Below are 17,568 nucleotides of genomic sequence, written 5' to 3'. Positions count from 1 at the left end.
TGGTTAAGAAGCACGAATCCCTTTCCCTCCTTCTGTCAGGGGCTTGCCCAGTCCTCTGACCAGCTCAAGGTAGAGCCAGGTCTAGAGCCCAGATCTTCTGGAGCTTTGTCCAGTGTGTTTTCGATGCTGCCTCTTTTCACTATGGGCCCTGGGGTCAGATCTCTGTACTTTTATTCCTTTAAGTCCTTTTGGAATAAAGTGGGGACATGGGTGAATAGTTTATCCAGGGCCCGGGGAAGGAATTTTTAATAAGCGGGCATTACAGAGTGTTTAATGGGATGTTTTTCAAAGTTGGTGCTTTTGCAAGGATAATAGAATACAGATGTTTACCTGAGATCCTAACCGTTTCCAGAAATGCACATTCCCAGTAGATGGCAGCATTGCTTCATTTACTCAAAAGGACAGCAGCTCATTCTAGTGACAATTTCACTGAGACAGCAGGGTGTTTGTGGGTGAATGTCCCTTTTTCCTCCATAGAGCTGTTTCCCTCATTGAAGAAAATAGGCAAATGCCTATATGTATGTTACTTGGGTCTTCCCTCACGCTAGTAGTGATTCTTTTTAAAAGGAAAAAAGCTTTCTCTGCAGACTAGGTTGTGCATTCTGTTCAGAATCTACACACATTCCTCTTTTATAGCCTGCTTTCAAGTGAGAAACTCTGCCTTCAAATTCTCCTTCCTTTTCACCTATACTCATTGCAATCTGGCCAAACATTTGTTTCCAAAACTCCCTCGGCTCTTAGGGCAGAGTTGCTTTGTGTTGGTTTTAAAAGGTGGCTCCTCAGGATTTTAGCCTAACAGAAACTGATCTTTAATCAATGTCCTGTAATGCCTTATAGAGGCAGTATGCAAATAATCCCACATAAATCCCAGGGCAAACAGACAGAAGGGAGAAGTCCATGCTGCATTAACTTGTAAATTATAGTGCTTTCAACTGACCCCAGATGGATTTTCTATATGCTTCCAAAGAGCTGAGTCTAGAAATGCAGAGGCTGAGAGATAGTTGAGTATCGAGTGTCAAAACTAGCAGCGTCTTTGGCCAGGCGTCTCTGATGACCTCTGTTTGTGTGTTGTCACAGCTGCGTTGTTGGCTATCTCGGGGAGCGATGTCAGTATCAAGACCTGAAGTGGTGGGAACTGCGCCACGCTGGCCACGGGCAGCAGCGGAAGGTCACCGTGGTGGCTGTCTGTGTGGTGGTGCTTGTCGTGCTGCTCCTCCTGAGCCTGTGGGGGGCCCACTACTACAGGTGACCCTGTCTTTCCTTTGGTACTGGAAACCTCTTTCTAAGACCTCCCAGGGGAATGCCTGCCTCCTTGAGATGAACGTCTGCATACTAAATTTAAAGTGTGAAAGAGGCGGGGCATGGTGCTCATACCTGTAATCCCAGCACTTTTGGGAGGCCGAGGTGGGTGGATCACTTGAGGTCAGGAGTTCGAGACCAGCCGGCCAACATGGTGAAACCTTGTCTCCACTAAAAGGGCAAAAAGTAATGGGCGTGGTAATGCACACCTGTAATCTCAGCTACTCGGGAGGCTGAGGGACGAGAATCGCTTGAACCCAGGAGGAAGAGGTTACAGTGAGCCAAGATTGTGCCACTGCACTCCAGCCTGGGTGACAGGACGAGACTCCATCTCAAAAAAAAACACAAAAAACAAAAAAGTGAAGAGTAAAATGTTTACTGTTAGCTCAGGAATTCATTGCTCTGAAACATCAGTGCTTTTCCTTTTTCCTTGTTCCCTTGCAGTTGTCGTCCATACACCCGCATAGTACATGTGTTGCTATTTATCATGACGTGGTTTTGCACTCTACTTTCTTCATTTAATATTATATGCTCCTCCCATAGCCTGCATAATTTTTCATGGCTACCTGCCATTTCCCACAAAATATTAATGTTGTAAAAGAAAATTAATATCTTCCCTAACTTGGAAGGAAATTTCTGGTTCTCAGATTTTGTGCTTTTAATAATTTCAAGTTAACAATTAAAAACTGTGGAACAATAACGTTTATACATTTAATTTAAAAATAGCACTACATTAGGGTGAAGGTATAGGTATTACACTGTTTGCTCATTTTCTGTTTTCTTAGAAAGTAGGACAGCATCCTCTATTATCATCAATATCAAAAACCATTTTATGTACTGTTAGAGTTTGTGCTGTACAAAATCAGTGAGTCATAAAACTTTAGTGCTGAAGGGGACTTTATGGAATTATCCAGTTCAATCTTATCATTTCATGGCTGGAGGACCTAAGACCCACTTGGCTAATAGGTCCCAATTCTCTGGGAATGTACAAAATATCTGCCACCATCTGTAGATAAAAATTTAACCACATTTACTGGTACTACACAACCACTCAAGTGGCAACTGTCCTGTGTACTGGAAAATTCAACATATCAGCCAAGATGTACTTATCTGAGATCCTGCTCTATCCTAGTATAGTGGTTAAGAGCACAGTCTGTGGAATCAGGTTATACAGGTTCAGTCCCAAGCTAGTGTCTAAATAACACCAGACATGTGTCCTAACCTCTGTTCATTAATTTCCTTTGCTATAAAGTAGAAACAAGAATAGTACTTACCTCAAGGATTATTGTGAGATTAATTGAGTTAACCTAAGTAAAGGCTTTTATGTAGGTCTGGCATATAGAAATGAATAAATGCTATCTGTTATTATTTTGATTTTCTATGAACTGTAATCTTCCCCCAAAAGAGTCATATGCTCTAAGCCCTTTTCTACCACCTCTTGAGAGACAAGATTCTTAGGCACAAACTTGACATTTTAATTCAGTAGTCCATCAATAACATTGCCCTTTTTAGCCTGGTGTTTAATCAATATCTTGGATATGTATAGGAAGAATAGTGAATGATCAATGTTTCATCCCTTGGACCATTGCCAAAAGACAGGGAAAAAAATGGAAATGAGAAACTTAAGTTCATGCATGCCATAATTATTAAGTATTTTTTCCTATTTGTTGTGTTGTGACATAGTATGTGTAGATCTGGATTGAAAGCTAATGGCAGATTGCTGGCTTTTTAAACTTGGAATTCAAAGACCAGTTCAGCTGAAAGCTGACTATAGACCTTACATACATATAAGAGTATATATCTTCAGCCTCAGACTCTCATATACTAAAATCAGAAATGACAGGACTATTCCTCCAAAAAGAAAGTTCATCAGAACCCTTTTTCTTTTCACTGAAATGCATCCAGAGTTGTAAAATTTTTTTCTGAGCGAATTTATGGTTATTTACATAACAGTTCTTACCAGTATAGCCGCTTACCTCTCCGCAAACTTTCAGCTATGTGCATAACTACCTTTGTACTATAGATCAATTCTGACGAGATCAAATTAAAACTGCTAGACTAAATGTTGCCATGTCACACTCAACTGTACCAACAAACATAGCTCTAGCATTGAGTTTTAAAGTTAGATGTGTTAAATATTTTTCTTTAAAGGTTAAAATCAATTATTTCCTCCCTTATACCATTCCTTGCCTGTCTTATCTAGCTTGTTTGATACTGTTTGTCTTCTGTGTCTCTCAAAAGATTGTGAGCTGGACATGGTGGCTCATGCCTGTAATCTCAGCACTTTGGGAGGCTGAGGCGGGCAGATCGCTTGAGCCCAGGAGTTTGAACCAACGTGGGCACCATAGCAAAACCCTGCCTCTACTAAAAATACAAAAAATTACCCAGGAATGGTGGTACACAGCTGTAGTACCACCTACTCAGAGGCTAAGGTGGGAGGATCGCTTGAGCCAGGGAGGCAGTGATTGCAATGAGTCACGATTGCACTATTGCACTCCAGCGTGGGCGACAGAGTGAGACTCTGTTTCAAAAACAAAACAAGACAAAACAGAAAAGACTGTTTGTGAAACTGAATACATTTTTCAAATATTGTAATATTATTAGTTTACAAAATGTGATTTCTTGGAAGGACTCCTTGTAAGAAAATCAACAGGAGGTGTTTCATCACAAACTAAAACTTTGTTTTTTGTGGGTTTTTAAACTTTTATTTTAGGTTCAGGGGTATATGTGAAGGTTTGTTACACAGGTAAACTTGCGTAACCAGGGTTTGTTGTACAGATTATTTCATCACCCAGATATTAAGCCCAGTACCCAATAATTATCTTTTCTGTTCCTGTTCCTCCTCCCACCTCCACCCTCAGGTAGGCCCCAGCCTATGTTGTTCCCTTCTTTGTGTTCCGGAGTTCCAATCATTTAGCTCCCACTTATAAGTTAGAATATATGATATTTGGTTTTCTGTTTCTGTGTTAGTTTGCTAAGGATAATGGCCTCCAGCTCCATCCATGTTCCCAGAAAAGACATGATCTCATTTCTTTTTATGGCTGCATAGTATTCCATGGTGTATATGTGCCACATTTTTTTAAATCCAATCTGTCATTGATGGGCGTTTAGGTTGATTCCGTGTCTTTGCTATTGTGAATTGTGCTGCAATGAACATTCACTATGGTAGAATGATTTATATTCCTCTGGGTATATATCCATTAATGGGATTGCTGGGTCAAATGGTAGTTCTGCAGTTAAGTCTTTGAAGAATCACCATACCACTTTCCATAGTAGTTGAGCTAATTTACACTCTCTCCAACAGTGTATAAGTGTTTCCTTTTCTCTAAAACTTCACCAGCATCTGTTATTTTTTTTCTACTTTTTATTAATAGCCATTCTGACTGGTTCAAATTTTAACTTTGTAACTTTATAACTTTTGAATTGTTTTTATTAGCCACTTGCTTCAGTTTTTTTCTTTGAAGCCTTTGATTAAAACATATAATAACCCAAAGCATCTCCTGGTACTATCTGTGGTGGCAGATTCACAGCAGCCCCTCCCATCCTTATCACTCTTCCTGGGATGTCTGGATAGGGCTTTTAACAGAGAGTTGCATTCCTACAAGCAATTAAGCTGCCCCAGGACAGTGGTGCTGTTGTAGAATCTCACAGATGTATCTCTCTCGCCTTCTAGAGGCTATTGCTTTGAGGACAGGATTCCATCTCCGTGCTAAATCTCCCCATCCGCACCCCTAGTGAATGGCACCATGCCCTGCATAGACTCAGTGCTGAATGTCAAGTAAGACAGTACTCTAAAAAACTGGATTTGGAAGCAAGATACCTAGTGTATTTCCTGGCTTGGCAACTATGAGACTTTCTTATCTTGGGTCAGTCCACTCCTTCTGTTTTTGCCTCTAATTTCTTTATGAATAAGAGATTGCAGTGGGCCAGTAAGAGCAGCCTAGGCTTTGAGTCATGATGACACACTTCTTACACCACCCTTAGTAGCTGTGCGCCTGAGGTGAGTCACTGCCATTTCCAAGCCCCGATGGCTTCACTTGTAAATGGAACTAACATAGTCTGCCTCACACAGTTGCTATTTTTTCCACAGACTGCCCCACTCCTTTCTGCAAAATTAGTAAGTTGTTTTTTGTTGCTATATCATCAGTACTAGGACAGTGCCTGGGGTATAATTAGTACTCAATAGATACCTGTAAATGAATGAATGCAAAGCTAATCCCCAACGTGCATGGGCATGCGCACGTGCACGCGCACACACACGCAGAAGCACACGGACACACGCACACACGCGCACACACACACGCGCACACACACACATACGCCCTCTATCTCACAGAACCTTGGAAAGAATGAAACACTATCTGGAAAGTATTTTGAGTTTTGCAGAAAATAATGCTTTAAACATCTAAAGTTCTATTCCTAGTTATCTTTATATTTCTTCTTTCCCACACAAGTGCCTAAATTTTAGTAGCAAAAACAGTTGTCCCTGACTGTCACTGCATGGGCTGAGTGTTTTGTTTTGTTGTGTGATTGTCTCAAAATTTGACTTTATCACAGGACTCAGAAGCTGCTATCAAAAAATCCAAAGAATCCTTATGAGGAGTCGAGCAGAGATGTGAGCAGTCGCAGGCCTGCTGACAGTGAGGCTGGGATGTCCTCTTGCCCTCAACCTTGGGTAATGTGACCAAAGCAGATGAAGCAAGGAATTGGCTTGATATCAACCCCTGTTCATTTTTTTCTAATTTTTCACTGAGTTCAGAATGACTGGAATCTTATAGCTTCCAGCTGGTGTCAACGTTGGCCAAGACCACATCAGCTAGGGAGGTCCTGGGTGGGAGGGTGCGGGAACTGTGTTGCTAATTAAAGGAAACAGATGAGTTATAATAATGCCATAATTTAATGGCACAATAAATTTTTGAAATTTTCTTTCATGTAGATTTTCTATAACTTAGATTTGTGTTATGTGAAGACTTTCCATATTTTTAGTTGATACATTCCAGATAGATGTCTTAAAAACCCAAGATTATGCTTCTAATTTCTTTTCTTTTTTTAATTTTACCTTTTTGGTGCTGTTTCTTTTTTCTTTTTCTTTTTAAATTTTCCTTTAAGTTCTGGGGTACATGTGTAGAACATGCAGGTTACATAGGTGTACACATGCCATGGTGGTTTGCTGCATCCATCACTTTGTCATCTACATTAGGTATTTCTCCTAATGCTATCCCTCCCCGAGCTCCCCACTCCCTGACAGTCCCTGGGGTGTGATGTTCTCCTTCCTGTGTCCATGTGTTCACATTGTTCAACTCCCACTTATGAGTGAGAACATGCAGTGTTTGTTTTTCTGTTCTTGTGTTAGTTTGCTGAAAATGAGGGTTTCTAGATCATCCATGTTCCTATGAAGGACATGAACTCATCCTTTTTATGGCTGCATAGTATTCCATGGTGTATATGTGCCACATTTTCTTTATTCAGTCTATCACTGATAGGCATTTGGGTTGGTTCCAAGTTTTTGCTATAGTGAACAGTGCTGTAATAAACATATGTGTGCATGCATCTTTATAATAGAATGATTTACAATTCTTTGGGTATATACCCAGTAATGGGAGTGCTGGGTCAAATGAAATTTCTATTTCTAGGTCCTTGAGGAATCACCACACTGTCTTCCACAGTGGTTGAACTAATCTACACTCCCACCAACAGTGTAAAAGTGCCTATTTCTCCACATCCTCTCCAGCATCTGTTGTCTCCTGACTTTTTGATGATCGCCATTCTAACTGGCATGAGATGGTATCTCAGTGTGGTTTTAATTTGCATTTCTCTAATGACCAATGATGATGAGCTTTTTAAAATATGTTTGCTGGCTGCGTAAATGTCTCCTTTGGAGAAGTGTCAGTTCATATCCTTCTTTTCTTTTCTTTTCTTTTCTTTTTTTCTTTTGTTGAGACAGGATCTAGCTCTGTCGCCCGGGCTGGAGTGCAGTGTCCAGCCATGGCTCACTGCAGCCTCAACCTCCTGGGCTCAAATGATCCTCCCACCTCAGCCTCCTGAATAGCTGGGACTACAGGCACACACCTCCACACCCAGCTAATATTTGTTTTGTTTTTTGTAGAGACAGTTTCACCATGTTGCCCAGGCTTATCTCAAACTCTTGGGCTCAAGCAATCCACCTGCCTTGGCCTCCCAAAGTGCTGGAATTGCAGGCATGAGCCACTGCACTGAGCTCTAATTTTCTTAATATTTCTTTTCTCAGACACATTTCAACTCCCTAAATTTCAGTAGCAAAATAGTTGCCAGATAACAAATAAAAATATAGGATGCCTAGTTAAAGTCATGCTTATACTGAGAGTTCAAGTTTAAATTCAAAGTTAAATTTAACTGGGTTCTGTATTTTATCTGACAATCCTAAATATTTTCCAAAAAGCACAGAGGTTTGGGAAGTTCAAGATGCTTCATAAATCATCCACTTCAGTAATTGGTCTTGGAACACTAGAGGGCAGTCTTGAGACAGGCTACACATTCTTGAATCAGTTAAGGGAATTTCCATTGCTAGAAACCTGTCAAGAGTTAACGACTGATTCAGTGGGTGCTGTTGGCATTATTTGTGGTATGTATTGTGGAAGAGACTGGAATATGTGGCATGTTCATGGAGGATTGAATCCTTAGGGAAGAGCTATCAGGGAGAGGTTATGGAGGAGCAAAGGCAATGTTTGGGGTCCTTCCCACCTCATTCCCTCTACTCCCTAGCTCCCATCTCACTGTGAATTCCCAAAAAGTAGCTTCCTGTGACTGTGCTTTGGACTACCAGGTGATCATCTGTTCCTACCTGTAATAGGCTTTCAGTGTTTCCTTATTTTTTTGGTTGGACTCAAGTTTGGGGGAAAAGAAATTAGAGGCTGGGCGAGGTTGCTCATACCTGTAATCCCTGTGTTTGGGAGGCCAAGGCAGGAGGATTGCTTGAGGCCAGGAGTTTGAGACCAGCCTGAACAACATAGCAAGATCATATCTCTTAAAAAAAAATTTTAAAACCTTTGCTGGGTGTGGTGGTACACACTTGTAGTTCCAGCTACTCAGGAGGCTGACGTAGGAGGATCACTTGAATCCAAGAGTTCAAGGTTGCAGTGAGCTACGGTAGCACCACTGCACTCCAGCCTGAGTGACAGAGTGAGACATGAGAAGAAGAAATGTGAGTTCTAGTCTTACTCCCCCACCAATTGGCTATCTACATAAAATTCCTTAACCTGTGCAGACCTCTGCTTCCCCCTCAGTACAAGGAGTTTGGATTAGACTATCTCTAAGATCCCTCTAGTCTTATCAATTCCACAAGTGTGTGATTCTTGGAGAACTTAGCTCTAGAGTGCGCTTGGTTCTTTGAGGCTTCATGACTTTCTGAACTTCTGAGTTACCCAGATTTTACTTGTCAGTCTACATGATATTTCATTCAGGTTTTGAATAGCAGGTTTAATTTATCTCATTAATTCATCATCATGGGAGTGAAGGAGAAACACAATCTGTGTATGCCTATTAAAAAATCAAAAGCATTTGCTGCTGTCATGAGCAGCTTGTTGGCTCAGAACTATGTTAGGAGGCCTGGGGCTGCTGAGCTCAGTCCCCCACATCCTTCATAACTGTCATTGACAGCAACTGCTGCTATAGATATCAGTGGGAGTGGGAGAGAGCTGAACGCTCAAACTAGAGGAAGCAGCAGCAGAAACAAATCTGGTTCCATCAGCTGCTTTTCCCACCTCAGCCCAGAATTCCGGGACCTATGTTCCTCTGGCAGAGAGGCACGAGGTTAGAAAATTTGCAGTGTAGAGGGCTGAATTTTGGCTTGAGACAGAAATAATGGGCATGTGTCTTTAAACAGTGGATCCTGTGTTGATTTCGCAATGCGTTGCTGCAGGAGATCATTAATGAGGACAAGATGAAGCATGATTAGTATTGTAAAAAATAAGGAAATGAAAATACATGTTGTCTGGATTCACCTTTCCCTTATCAACATTTCCCTGTCTTCTCCCTAATTGGCCCCACTCATCATCCCTTTCTACACCTTTCTCAAAGGAAAATATGGGCAAAGAGATTTTTTTCTACTCCTCTTTCTGTTGTTTCTGAGTTGCGCACTCCTTTCTGTGGAGGGCCCATTTCTGAACCAGTGGAGCCCGATCAGCCAAAACCGTGGGGCAGTCCTTGTACTGGTTACTGATTGACAAGGAAGGACTTCACCGAATGATGTCCTTTGTCCTGCTATACGCGGTTACTCTTTCCTTTCCTTGTAGCATGGATCTGTTTTAATATCTAATCTATCTAGAGTGAATGTGAGCCAGTGAACTCTGGTCAGCCTGCATTGCAAGTGCCCAATCAATTTTTGATAATACAAATAATGACAAAAGTAATCATTTTGTTGACTTGAAGAGAAATGTTGTTTTCTGTTCCTCCCTATTAAAATTCTGGGTCCCCAGGCTGTTCAACCAGTTTGCGAAATTGTCATTGCGCTAGTAGTTATTAGTACCTTTAATGGCCCCAAATTACTCAGAACTTGGTAGCATGTTTAAATGAGTGTTATAAATGTGTGTGTGTGTGTCTATGAAAAGTTGTAGCACATACATATATGAGATATTATTTGTCTGGCCTATGGGCAAAGAATACTTAGGGATTCTTGGATTGCTTGTGGTAAATCAGTGGCCTTCAGGGATCCAAAAGCTGAGATTCTAGAATTAGAATAGATTCTTCAGTTAATATATTGGTAGTGCCTAGTTGCTTTAAGAGAAAGTAACACAAGGTTCTTCAATGAATGCTGAATCTCTCTTTAGCTAGAAAGACAAACTTCACAGGGCCTTTCTTCTGACTTTCACTTTACATATGATGAACATTGTAAAGCCATAGACTTTGGTTCAATGATGTTGAGATAATTTGTGAATGATAACAATATCCTCTCTGTCTCCTTTTTGTTGTCTGCAGTTTGTGGTTATAAAGGAACACCAAGACCTCAGGATTGGGAGTCAACCGGAGGCTGGTGAGGATGGTCATGCAGCAGATGTTGGTCAGTTTTTATCCCTGGCTCCTGGTGAATGGTTGTTTTTACTTAGTTCTTGACTGTTTTTCAGTGAAAAGTCTCATTTAACCACAGACACACACACACACAAAATAACTAAATTGCATAAGCTCTGAGAGTAGCTGGGCTGTATTGAAATGCCATGGACCTTATTTGCACTGGAGTTGTGTCTTACATGAAGCTAACATGTTCACTCAGAACTCTAGTCACAGAGCAGCCCATGTCTTGCACTTTGAGCAAGAATTCAGTGGGTGACTCCTGGATTTGAACTGAGTTTTGAGGTCATTCTTTGGGTCCAGGATCTATACTGGTAGCTGCAGTAGTCCCAGTTAAATTTTAAATGGTTTCAAGAAAACATGTTCCATGTTCAGTCCATCTAGTGGGAAGGGTTTCTGTGAATTTAAGATGATGTGAGGATTGTCCTGGGGATTTCAGAGTGTTCAGGTCTTATCAGGGGCCTGACCTTAGCCAGACGCCTGGCTGTCTGTAAAGTCCAGCCAAGCCACTTGTGGGGGGACCATAAAATCAACCCCGGTTCTCAGGAACTCAGTCTACTTTGGATAGAAATGAACTCAGATACCCTTTTAAAAATGCTTTTCCCAAGAGTTGTGTTATGATCAACCTTTTGGGTTTGGGTCTCAGTCTGAGTTTTGTTTCACAGGCCAGAGTACATTGCATCACAGGCCAAAGGCATTTTTGACCATGGCTTTGTGTCATGAGCCTTTGGAAAGGTTTAGAGAAACTTTTAGCCAACAAAAACAGTACCTCTGCTAATGAAAGGAGCTCATGAAAGATCAACTCTAATTATATTTTCCATATTTTTTCCTTCTTCAATATGCTTATTACCGTAACCTCCTCCTCAGACTTCTTTCTGGAAAGAACATAGGCTTATTTTGGAAAACTCGCTCTAAATTCCCTTCTCATACCTGTTGCCATGAAACCCCAAATACTGAATTCAGTACAACTTTGTTACCTAATTTGAAGAAAGCCTGGATATTAAGGTACACTTAAGAATTGAATGTGAAAACTACAATAAGTAACAGTTTTTTATATGGGTCATTATCTTCCCCTGATAAAACATTCAGCATTTTCAAAAATTTGCTTCAGTGTTTATTGTTATTGGTAACACTATTAAAAAGTAATGGAATATCTTGTAGTTACCACTTTTCCTTGAGCAGCTAAAAGCACATAATTCTTTCTTATAACGGTAATCCACTATATAGGCACATGTAATACAATTTTGCAAGTTAATAGCACAATGATTTGACAGGAATTTGGTTAGACTTAGAAAAGAACTAAGGACTTGTTACAGTTAGCTGAGTACTCGGGAATATGTCAGAATGTCTCTCTCTGCTGCTGCTGTATTGTTCCCCCCCATCGCTGCACTGTACTGCAAACAATTTGACCCATTCTCTGTGGGTCACTCTTATAACTGTCTCCCAGTAGGACTGATCACATCCCTGATCATGTCCAGCTGTCTCATAAATGCATGGGGTGAAAGTGCGCATAGAGATTGGGGTGGGGGGAGGTCAAGTGAGGAATTAAACAAAAGATCAAGTTTGGCTCTGAGTCAATTTCTTCTCTGCTCCTGAAAAACATATTAAAACGCAATACTAGTGTAGTTCCATAAAACCATCTTCATTGAGCTCAGCCAACATCAGCTGACACAGGTTAAGTGCAGAGCATATGCTACGGGCAGCTGACCATGCCAGGGGAAAGGAAAATAAATACATCTAAAATCTGAGCTCAGACCAGGCACGGTGGTTCACACCTGTAATCCCAGGACTTTGGGAGGCCAAGGCGGGCAGATCACTTGAGATCAGGAGTTAGAGACCAGCCTAGCCAACATGGTGGAACCCCATCTCTACCAAAAAATACAAAAATTAGCCTGGCATGGTGGTGCACACCTGTAGTCTCAGCTACTCAGGAGGCTGAGGTGGGAGGATCATTTGAGCCTGGGAGGTGGAGGTTGCAGTGAGCTGAGATCGCAATTGCAGCCTGGCTTCCAGCCTGGAAGCATTCCAGCCTAGTGACAGAGTGAGACTCCATCTCAGAAAGAAAAACCAAAAAAACCCTGAGCTCTATCTACTCTTAAGTCATTTATGGTCCAGATGGGGAGACAGGAAGTACACAGTAAAAGCTAAAGAGCAATGTGTCAGGTAGTACAGTTCTTTAAATCATCTCCATTAACTAAGACTATTTTAATCAAAAAAATTTAAGATGCCAACCAAGACTATTTTAATTTTTAAAACTTCAGGAGGCTGAGGCAGGTGGATCACGAGGTCAAGAGATCGAGACCATCCTGGTCAACATGGTGAAGCCCCGTCTCTACTAAAAATACAAAAAATTAGCTGGGCATGGTGGCGTGTACCTGTAATCCCAGCTACTCAGGAGGCTGAGGCAGGAGAATTGCCTGAACCCAGGAGGCAGAGGTTGCGGTGAGCCGAGATCGCGCCATTGCACTCCAGCCTGGGTACCAAGAGCGAAACTCCGTCTCAAAAAAAAAAAAAAAAAAAAAACAAAACTTCTTTTCAGTCAAGGTCTTACTCTGTCACCCAGGCTAAAGTGCAGTGGTTTGGTCATGGCTCATTGCTCAAACGATTCTCTAGCCTCAGCCTCCTAAGTAGCTGGGACCACAGGCATGCACTACCATGCCCAGCTAATTTTATTTTTATGTAGAGATGGAGTCTCCCTATGTTACCCAGGCTGGTCTTGAACCCTTGGGTGCAAGCCATCCTCCCACCTCAGCCTCCCAAGGTGATGGAATTACAGACATGAGCCACTGTATTGGCCTATTTAATTTTTAAAAAATTGGGCCCAGGGTGGGGCACAGTGGCTCATACCTGTAATTCTAGCATTTTGTGAGGTGAGGTGGGTGAATCACCTGAGCCCAGGACTTCAAAACCAGCCTGGCCAACATGGCAAGCCTGTCTCTAATAAAAATACAAAAATCAGTCGGGTGGTCCTAGCTACTCAGGAGGCTGAGGTGGAAGGATCACCTGACCCTGAGGAAGAGGCTGTGGTGAGCTGTGATTGTGCCACTGCACTCCAGCTTGGGTGTCACTCCAGCTGGGTGACAGAGTGAGACCCTGTATAAAGAAAGACAGACAGACAGAAAGAAAGAAAGAAGAAAATGTGTCTAGAATAGTTTGAAAATGGGTTATCTTTGTGTTTCAGGCCAGTTCTGCCATTTAGGATTTCTCTTGCCAAGTGTTATGAATGATATGAATACTGAAATTTCTTTTGTCTTTTGTATAGGGTCAGTGCAACCAACTTCATGGAGTCAGGAGCCCCACTTATGTGGAATGGGCACAGAGCAAGGCTGCTGGATTCCAGTATCCAGTGATAAGGGCTCCTGTCCCCAGGCAATGGAGCGAAGCTTTCATATGCCCTCCCATGGAACAGGGCCCCTTAATGGGGTTGTCGAGAAGCCCCATTCTCTCCTGTCAGCTAACCCATTATGGCAGCAAAGGGCCCTGGACCCATCACACCACATGGACCTGACTGAGTGAAAACTGGAATTAAAAGGAAAGTCAAGAAGAATGAACTATGTCGATGGACAGTATCTTTTTTTTCAAAAGTAGAGGGAAACTATAGGTTTTGGTTCCACAATCTCTACGACTAATCACCTACTCAATGCCTGGAGACAGATCTGTAGTTGTGCTTTTGTTTGTTCTTTCAAGCAGTCTCATTGCAGTCTTATTTTCAAGTAAGAGTACTGGGAGAATCACTAGGTAACTTATTAGAAACCAAAATCGGGACAATAGTGCTTTGTAAATTGTGTTGTCTTCAGTAGTCAATACAAATAGAATTTTGTTTTTATTGTTCCTGCAGCCCCAGAAGAAGTTAGGGGTTAAAGCAGACAATCACACTGGTCAGTTACAAAGTAATTTCTTTGATCTGGACAGAACATTTATGTCAATTTCATGAAATTATTAGAATATTACAATACTGTTAAGATACAGTGTAGGCATTTAACTCCTCATTGGCATGGTCCAATGCTGATAATTTTACAAAATGAATTGTGATGAATCAATGAAAAATGTAATTTAGAAACTGATTTCTTCAGAATTAGATTTTTTAAAAAAAATCTTTGAATGAAAACATTTTATTTTAAAAATATTATACAGGAGGCTTCAGGGTTTCTCAGTTATTATTGTCCTTTTCCCCTACAGAATTTGTCTGTATTTTCACATACAAGATTGTAAGTAAATTGCCTGATTTATTTTCATTATAGAAAACAATGAATTTCTTCTAATTATTTAAATAAAATTCCTGGAAAACATAAACATTTCATTGTATGCCTGGTTAAGTGGTTAATTATAGTCTAAGGCAGTGCTAGAGAGTTGAACCAAAATTATTTGTCAAGCTTGCTGATGTTCCTGTTTTTTATAGAGAGAGGGAGGATTGGGTCTCACTCTGTTGTCCAGGCTGGAGTGTGTGATGGCACAGTCATAGCTCAGTGCAGCCTCAAACTCCTGGGCTCAAGCGATCCCCCTCCCTCAGCCTCCTGAGTAACTAGGACCACAGGCACAGGTCACCATGCCTGGCTAAATTTTTTATTTTTATTTTTTGTAGAGATGGGGGTCACCAATGTTGCCCAGGCTGGTCTTGAACTCCTAGCCTCAAGCAAGGTCATGCTGGTAATTTTGCAAAATGAATTGTGATTTGCTTTCAGCCTCCCAACATATTAGATTACAGGCAAGAGCCATGGTGCCCAGCCTTGTAACTCTTTAAAAAATAATTTTTAATCCACAACTCTAATTAAAATTTCACATGGTGTTCTAATTAAATATTTTTCTTGCAGCCAAGGTATTGTTATTATAGATAACACAAGCTGATATAGCAACTGAATTTTGGGGGCTTTGAATCATTCAGTTTATGCATTAACTAGTCCCTTTGTTTATTTGTCATTTCTCAACTCCTTGGACTTTAGTGATTTCAGACATCAGAATAAAAAGAAATTGAAGTACCTGTTTTCAAATGGATACTTCATAAGAATTTTGGTAAAGATTTGGTGATGGGGAGGATGACTTGAGGTTTGTGGATATTAATTATTCAGTATGACACCTCACCCAGCTAATTTAGATTTTTCTATATTCAGTTTTGCTTTCATTGACAATTAATATCCTAGAGGATCAGAAGACTTGTCTATTTCTGCTGAGTGAACTGACCTCAGAAAAACAACAGCCATAATTTCCCCCAAAGTTTTCTTTCCCTAAGTGTGAATATTTTTTCTTCCTCCAAAAGCTCACTTTTGGGTTTAGATTACATTTTTGTATTTTAGCACCTCCTTCTTTTAGGGTTTCGATGATGACGAAAGAAATCACACGACACCACAGCTACCCATAACATACCATTATCTCTGAACCAGAAAATCCTTGTTTCCTTTTTAATGACTCTGGTACCTTAGAAACTGGGACCCTGCTAAGTCCTTGACTAGGCTATCCACCATCTCCTGGTTGGACTAAAGAAAAAACGCACTTTGTGTTTTTTAATCAACAAGCCACCCTGCAGAGATATCTTCTTCTTGCAGCTTCACATCTTTACCAGTAATGTCCTCTTTTCTTTAAAAATTCAAGTTTTTAAAACAGCATTTTCATGTAAAAACTTGATTCACGTTTTTTTCCAGACTGAATGCTTTTACTCCCTAACTCTCAGGGTCTCATTTTGCACAATGCCTGATTGAAATTCCGTTTGACTAAATGTCATCTACTACATCTAAAATGAGCATTCTGGCCTCTTTTCTAGCATCTAGTAAAGGCTAAATAAACTGTATTCTTTTGAAAACACATGATTTCAGTCCAACTATTAGCCTTGATTTCTAACTGATGTCCTTTTCATGAGAATAAATTATTGTGTGATCATTGAAAATGTGATAGCTGTACTAAATTATAAATCCTTAGAAAACACACATACACATGCAAGCAAAACAAACAAAAGGCTAAAAGAAACAAAGTATCTAGTCAATTTAAGTAGCTGTGACAGGCAAGATTTTATGTTTTGCTTTGTTTTCTTTTAGTTTTTATTTCCTCTTCATTCTTTACGTCTTTAAATGAGAAATTCTTTTCTGCCTTGGTTCATTCCGAAGCAGGAATTCCAAACTTTCCTGTTTGGAACTTGACAGGGTTTCTGTAGCTAGAGGCCACATGCTAGCAACAAGGAAAACACTAGGCTTTCCATGCCTGGCAGCTTTGTACTGTGTGAACCAGGGAAGCTGTAACTGTTTCCCAGACTTTCATCCCTGCATGCCATTGGGATATAGTTGGTCACTGTGGTTAGATGCAGCAAAAGACAGATGCACTGGTACCAGCTCATCCTCACTTTTCCTGGTGGTGGTTGCTGCCAGCCTGCAGATTGTCCCCACTGTCCCTTCCTTAGTGTTTCCTAAGTCTCTTTCTCCTGAGTGTTGGCCCTGATGCACCCTGGTTATTCCAGGCCCACCACCAGACACAGACGCAGCATCCTTCCATAAACTTTCCTGCCTGGTCCACTGGACGCTTCCTCCCACTTGGGAGGCAGGGAATGCCTGGCTTCTTGGGTTTCCCTGCCAGCTCCAACTTGTCCACACATCCCATTGCATCAGAGTGCTGATCAGTGACTTTGCTTTAATCCTCCAAATCCCTTTTCTGTACCTTATTTTCCCAGCTCCTCTTGCAGTTATGTAAGATTTAATTTCTATAAGAAATTACTTTTATTACATAGTATGCAATGATTTGCTTTCTTGATTGAACTCTGATGGATAAAACAGGCAAATTCAACCAAATATTCCAAGAACACATCATTCTTATATACAAATTCTTCTATATAATAGAAAAAGGAAAATACTCCTCACCTCATTTTATGGAGCCTTATTCTTATTTCTATAGTAGACAAGTATAGCACAGAAAGAAAGATTACAGGTCAAACTCAATTACAAATATAGATGTGAAAAGTCTAAACAAAATATTAACAAAATGGCCTCGGCAGTATATTACAAAAATAGCATTTCATGGCCAATTGGTAATTACATAATAAATGAAAAATTGGTTAAATATTTAAAATCATTAGTTTCATTCAACACAGTACCAAAGCAAAAGAGGAAAAAAAAGCAGGAAAAGTTTTCAATAAAATTCAATATGTTTCCACAATAAAACTTCTTAGCAATAATATAAGGAAAAGTTAAATTCCTGGCCAGGTGCGATGGCTCACGCCTGTAATCCCAGCACTCTGGAAGGCCGAGG

General features: G+C 40.7%; 1 protein-coding gene across 3 annotated transcripts in view; it reads left to right on the top strand.

The window, feature by feature from the left end:
- Positions 1 to 14,634, top strand: part of EGF (epidermal growth factor) — a 97,002-nt gene extending 82,368 nt beyond the window's left edge. Inside the window, exons 21-24 of one of the 3 annotated variants that reach the window (XM_021676403.2) lie at positions 1,078 to 1,245; positions 5,857 to 5,974; positions 10,252 to 10,306; positions 13,604 to 14,634. In XM_021676403.2, coding sequence (XP_021532078.2) covers positions 1,078 to 1,245; positions 5,857 to 5,974; positions 10,252 to 10,306; positions 13,604 to 13,857 — 595 coding nt within the window. In that variant the 3' untranslated portion in view covers positions 13,858 to 14,634. Of the gene's footprint in view, positions 1 to 1,077; positions 1,246 to 5,856; positions 5,975 to 10,251; positions 10,334 to 13,603 lie in introns of all 3 variants that reach the window. The other 2 variants (XM_021676402.2, XM_021676404.2) reach the window with 2 other exon arrangements.
- Positions 14,635 to 17,568: the final 2,934 nt, after the last annotated feature.

This window comes from Aotus nancymaae, unplaced genomic scaffold (assembly GCF_030222135.1).
Source record: "Aotus nancymaae isolate 86718 unplaced genomic scaffold, 86718_ANA_hifiasm-v0.15.2.pri h1tg000033l, whole genome shotgun sequence".
Classification (NCBI taxonomy): domain Eukaryota; kingdom Metazoa; phylum Chordata; class Mammalia; order Primates; family Aotidae; genus Aotus; species Aotus nancymaae.
The sequence above is the reverse complement of the archived record's forward strand: the minus strand, read 5'-3'. Positions and strand labels throughout refer to the sequence as shown.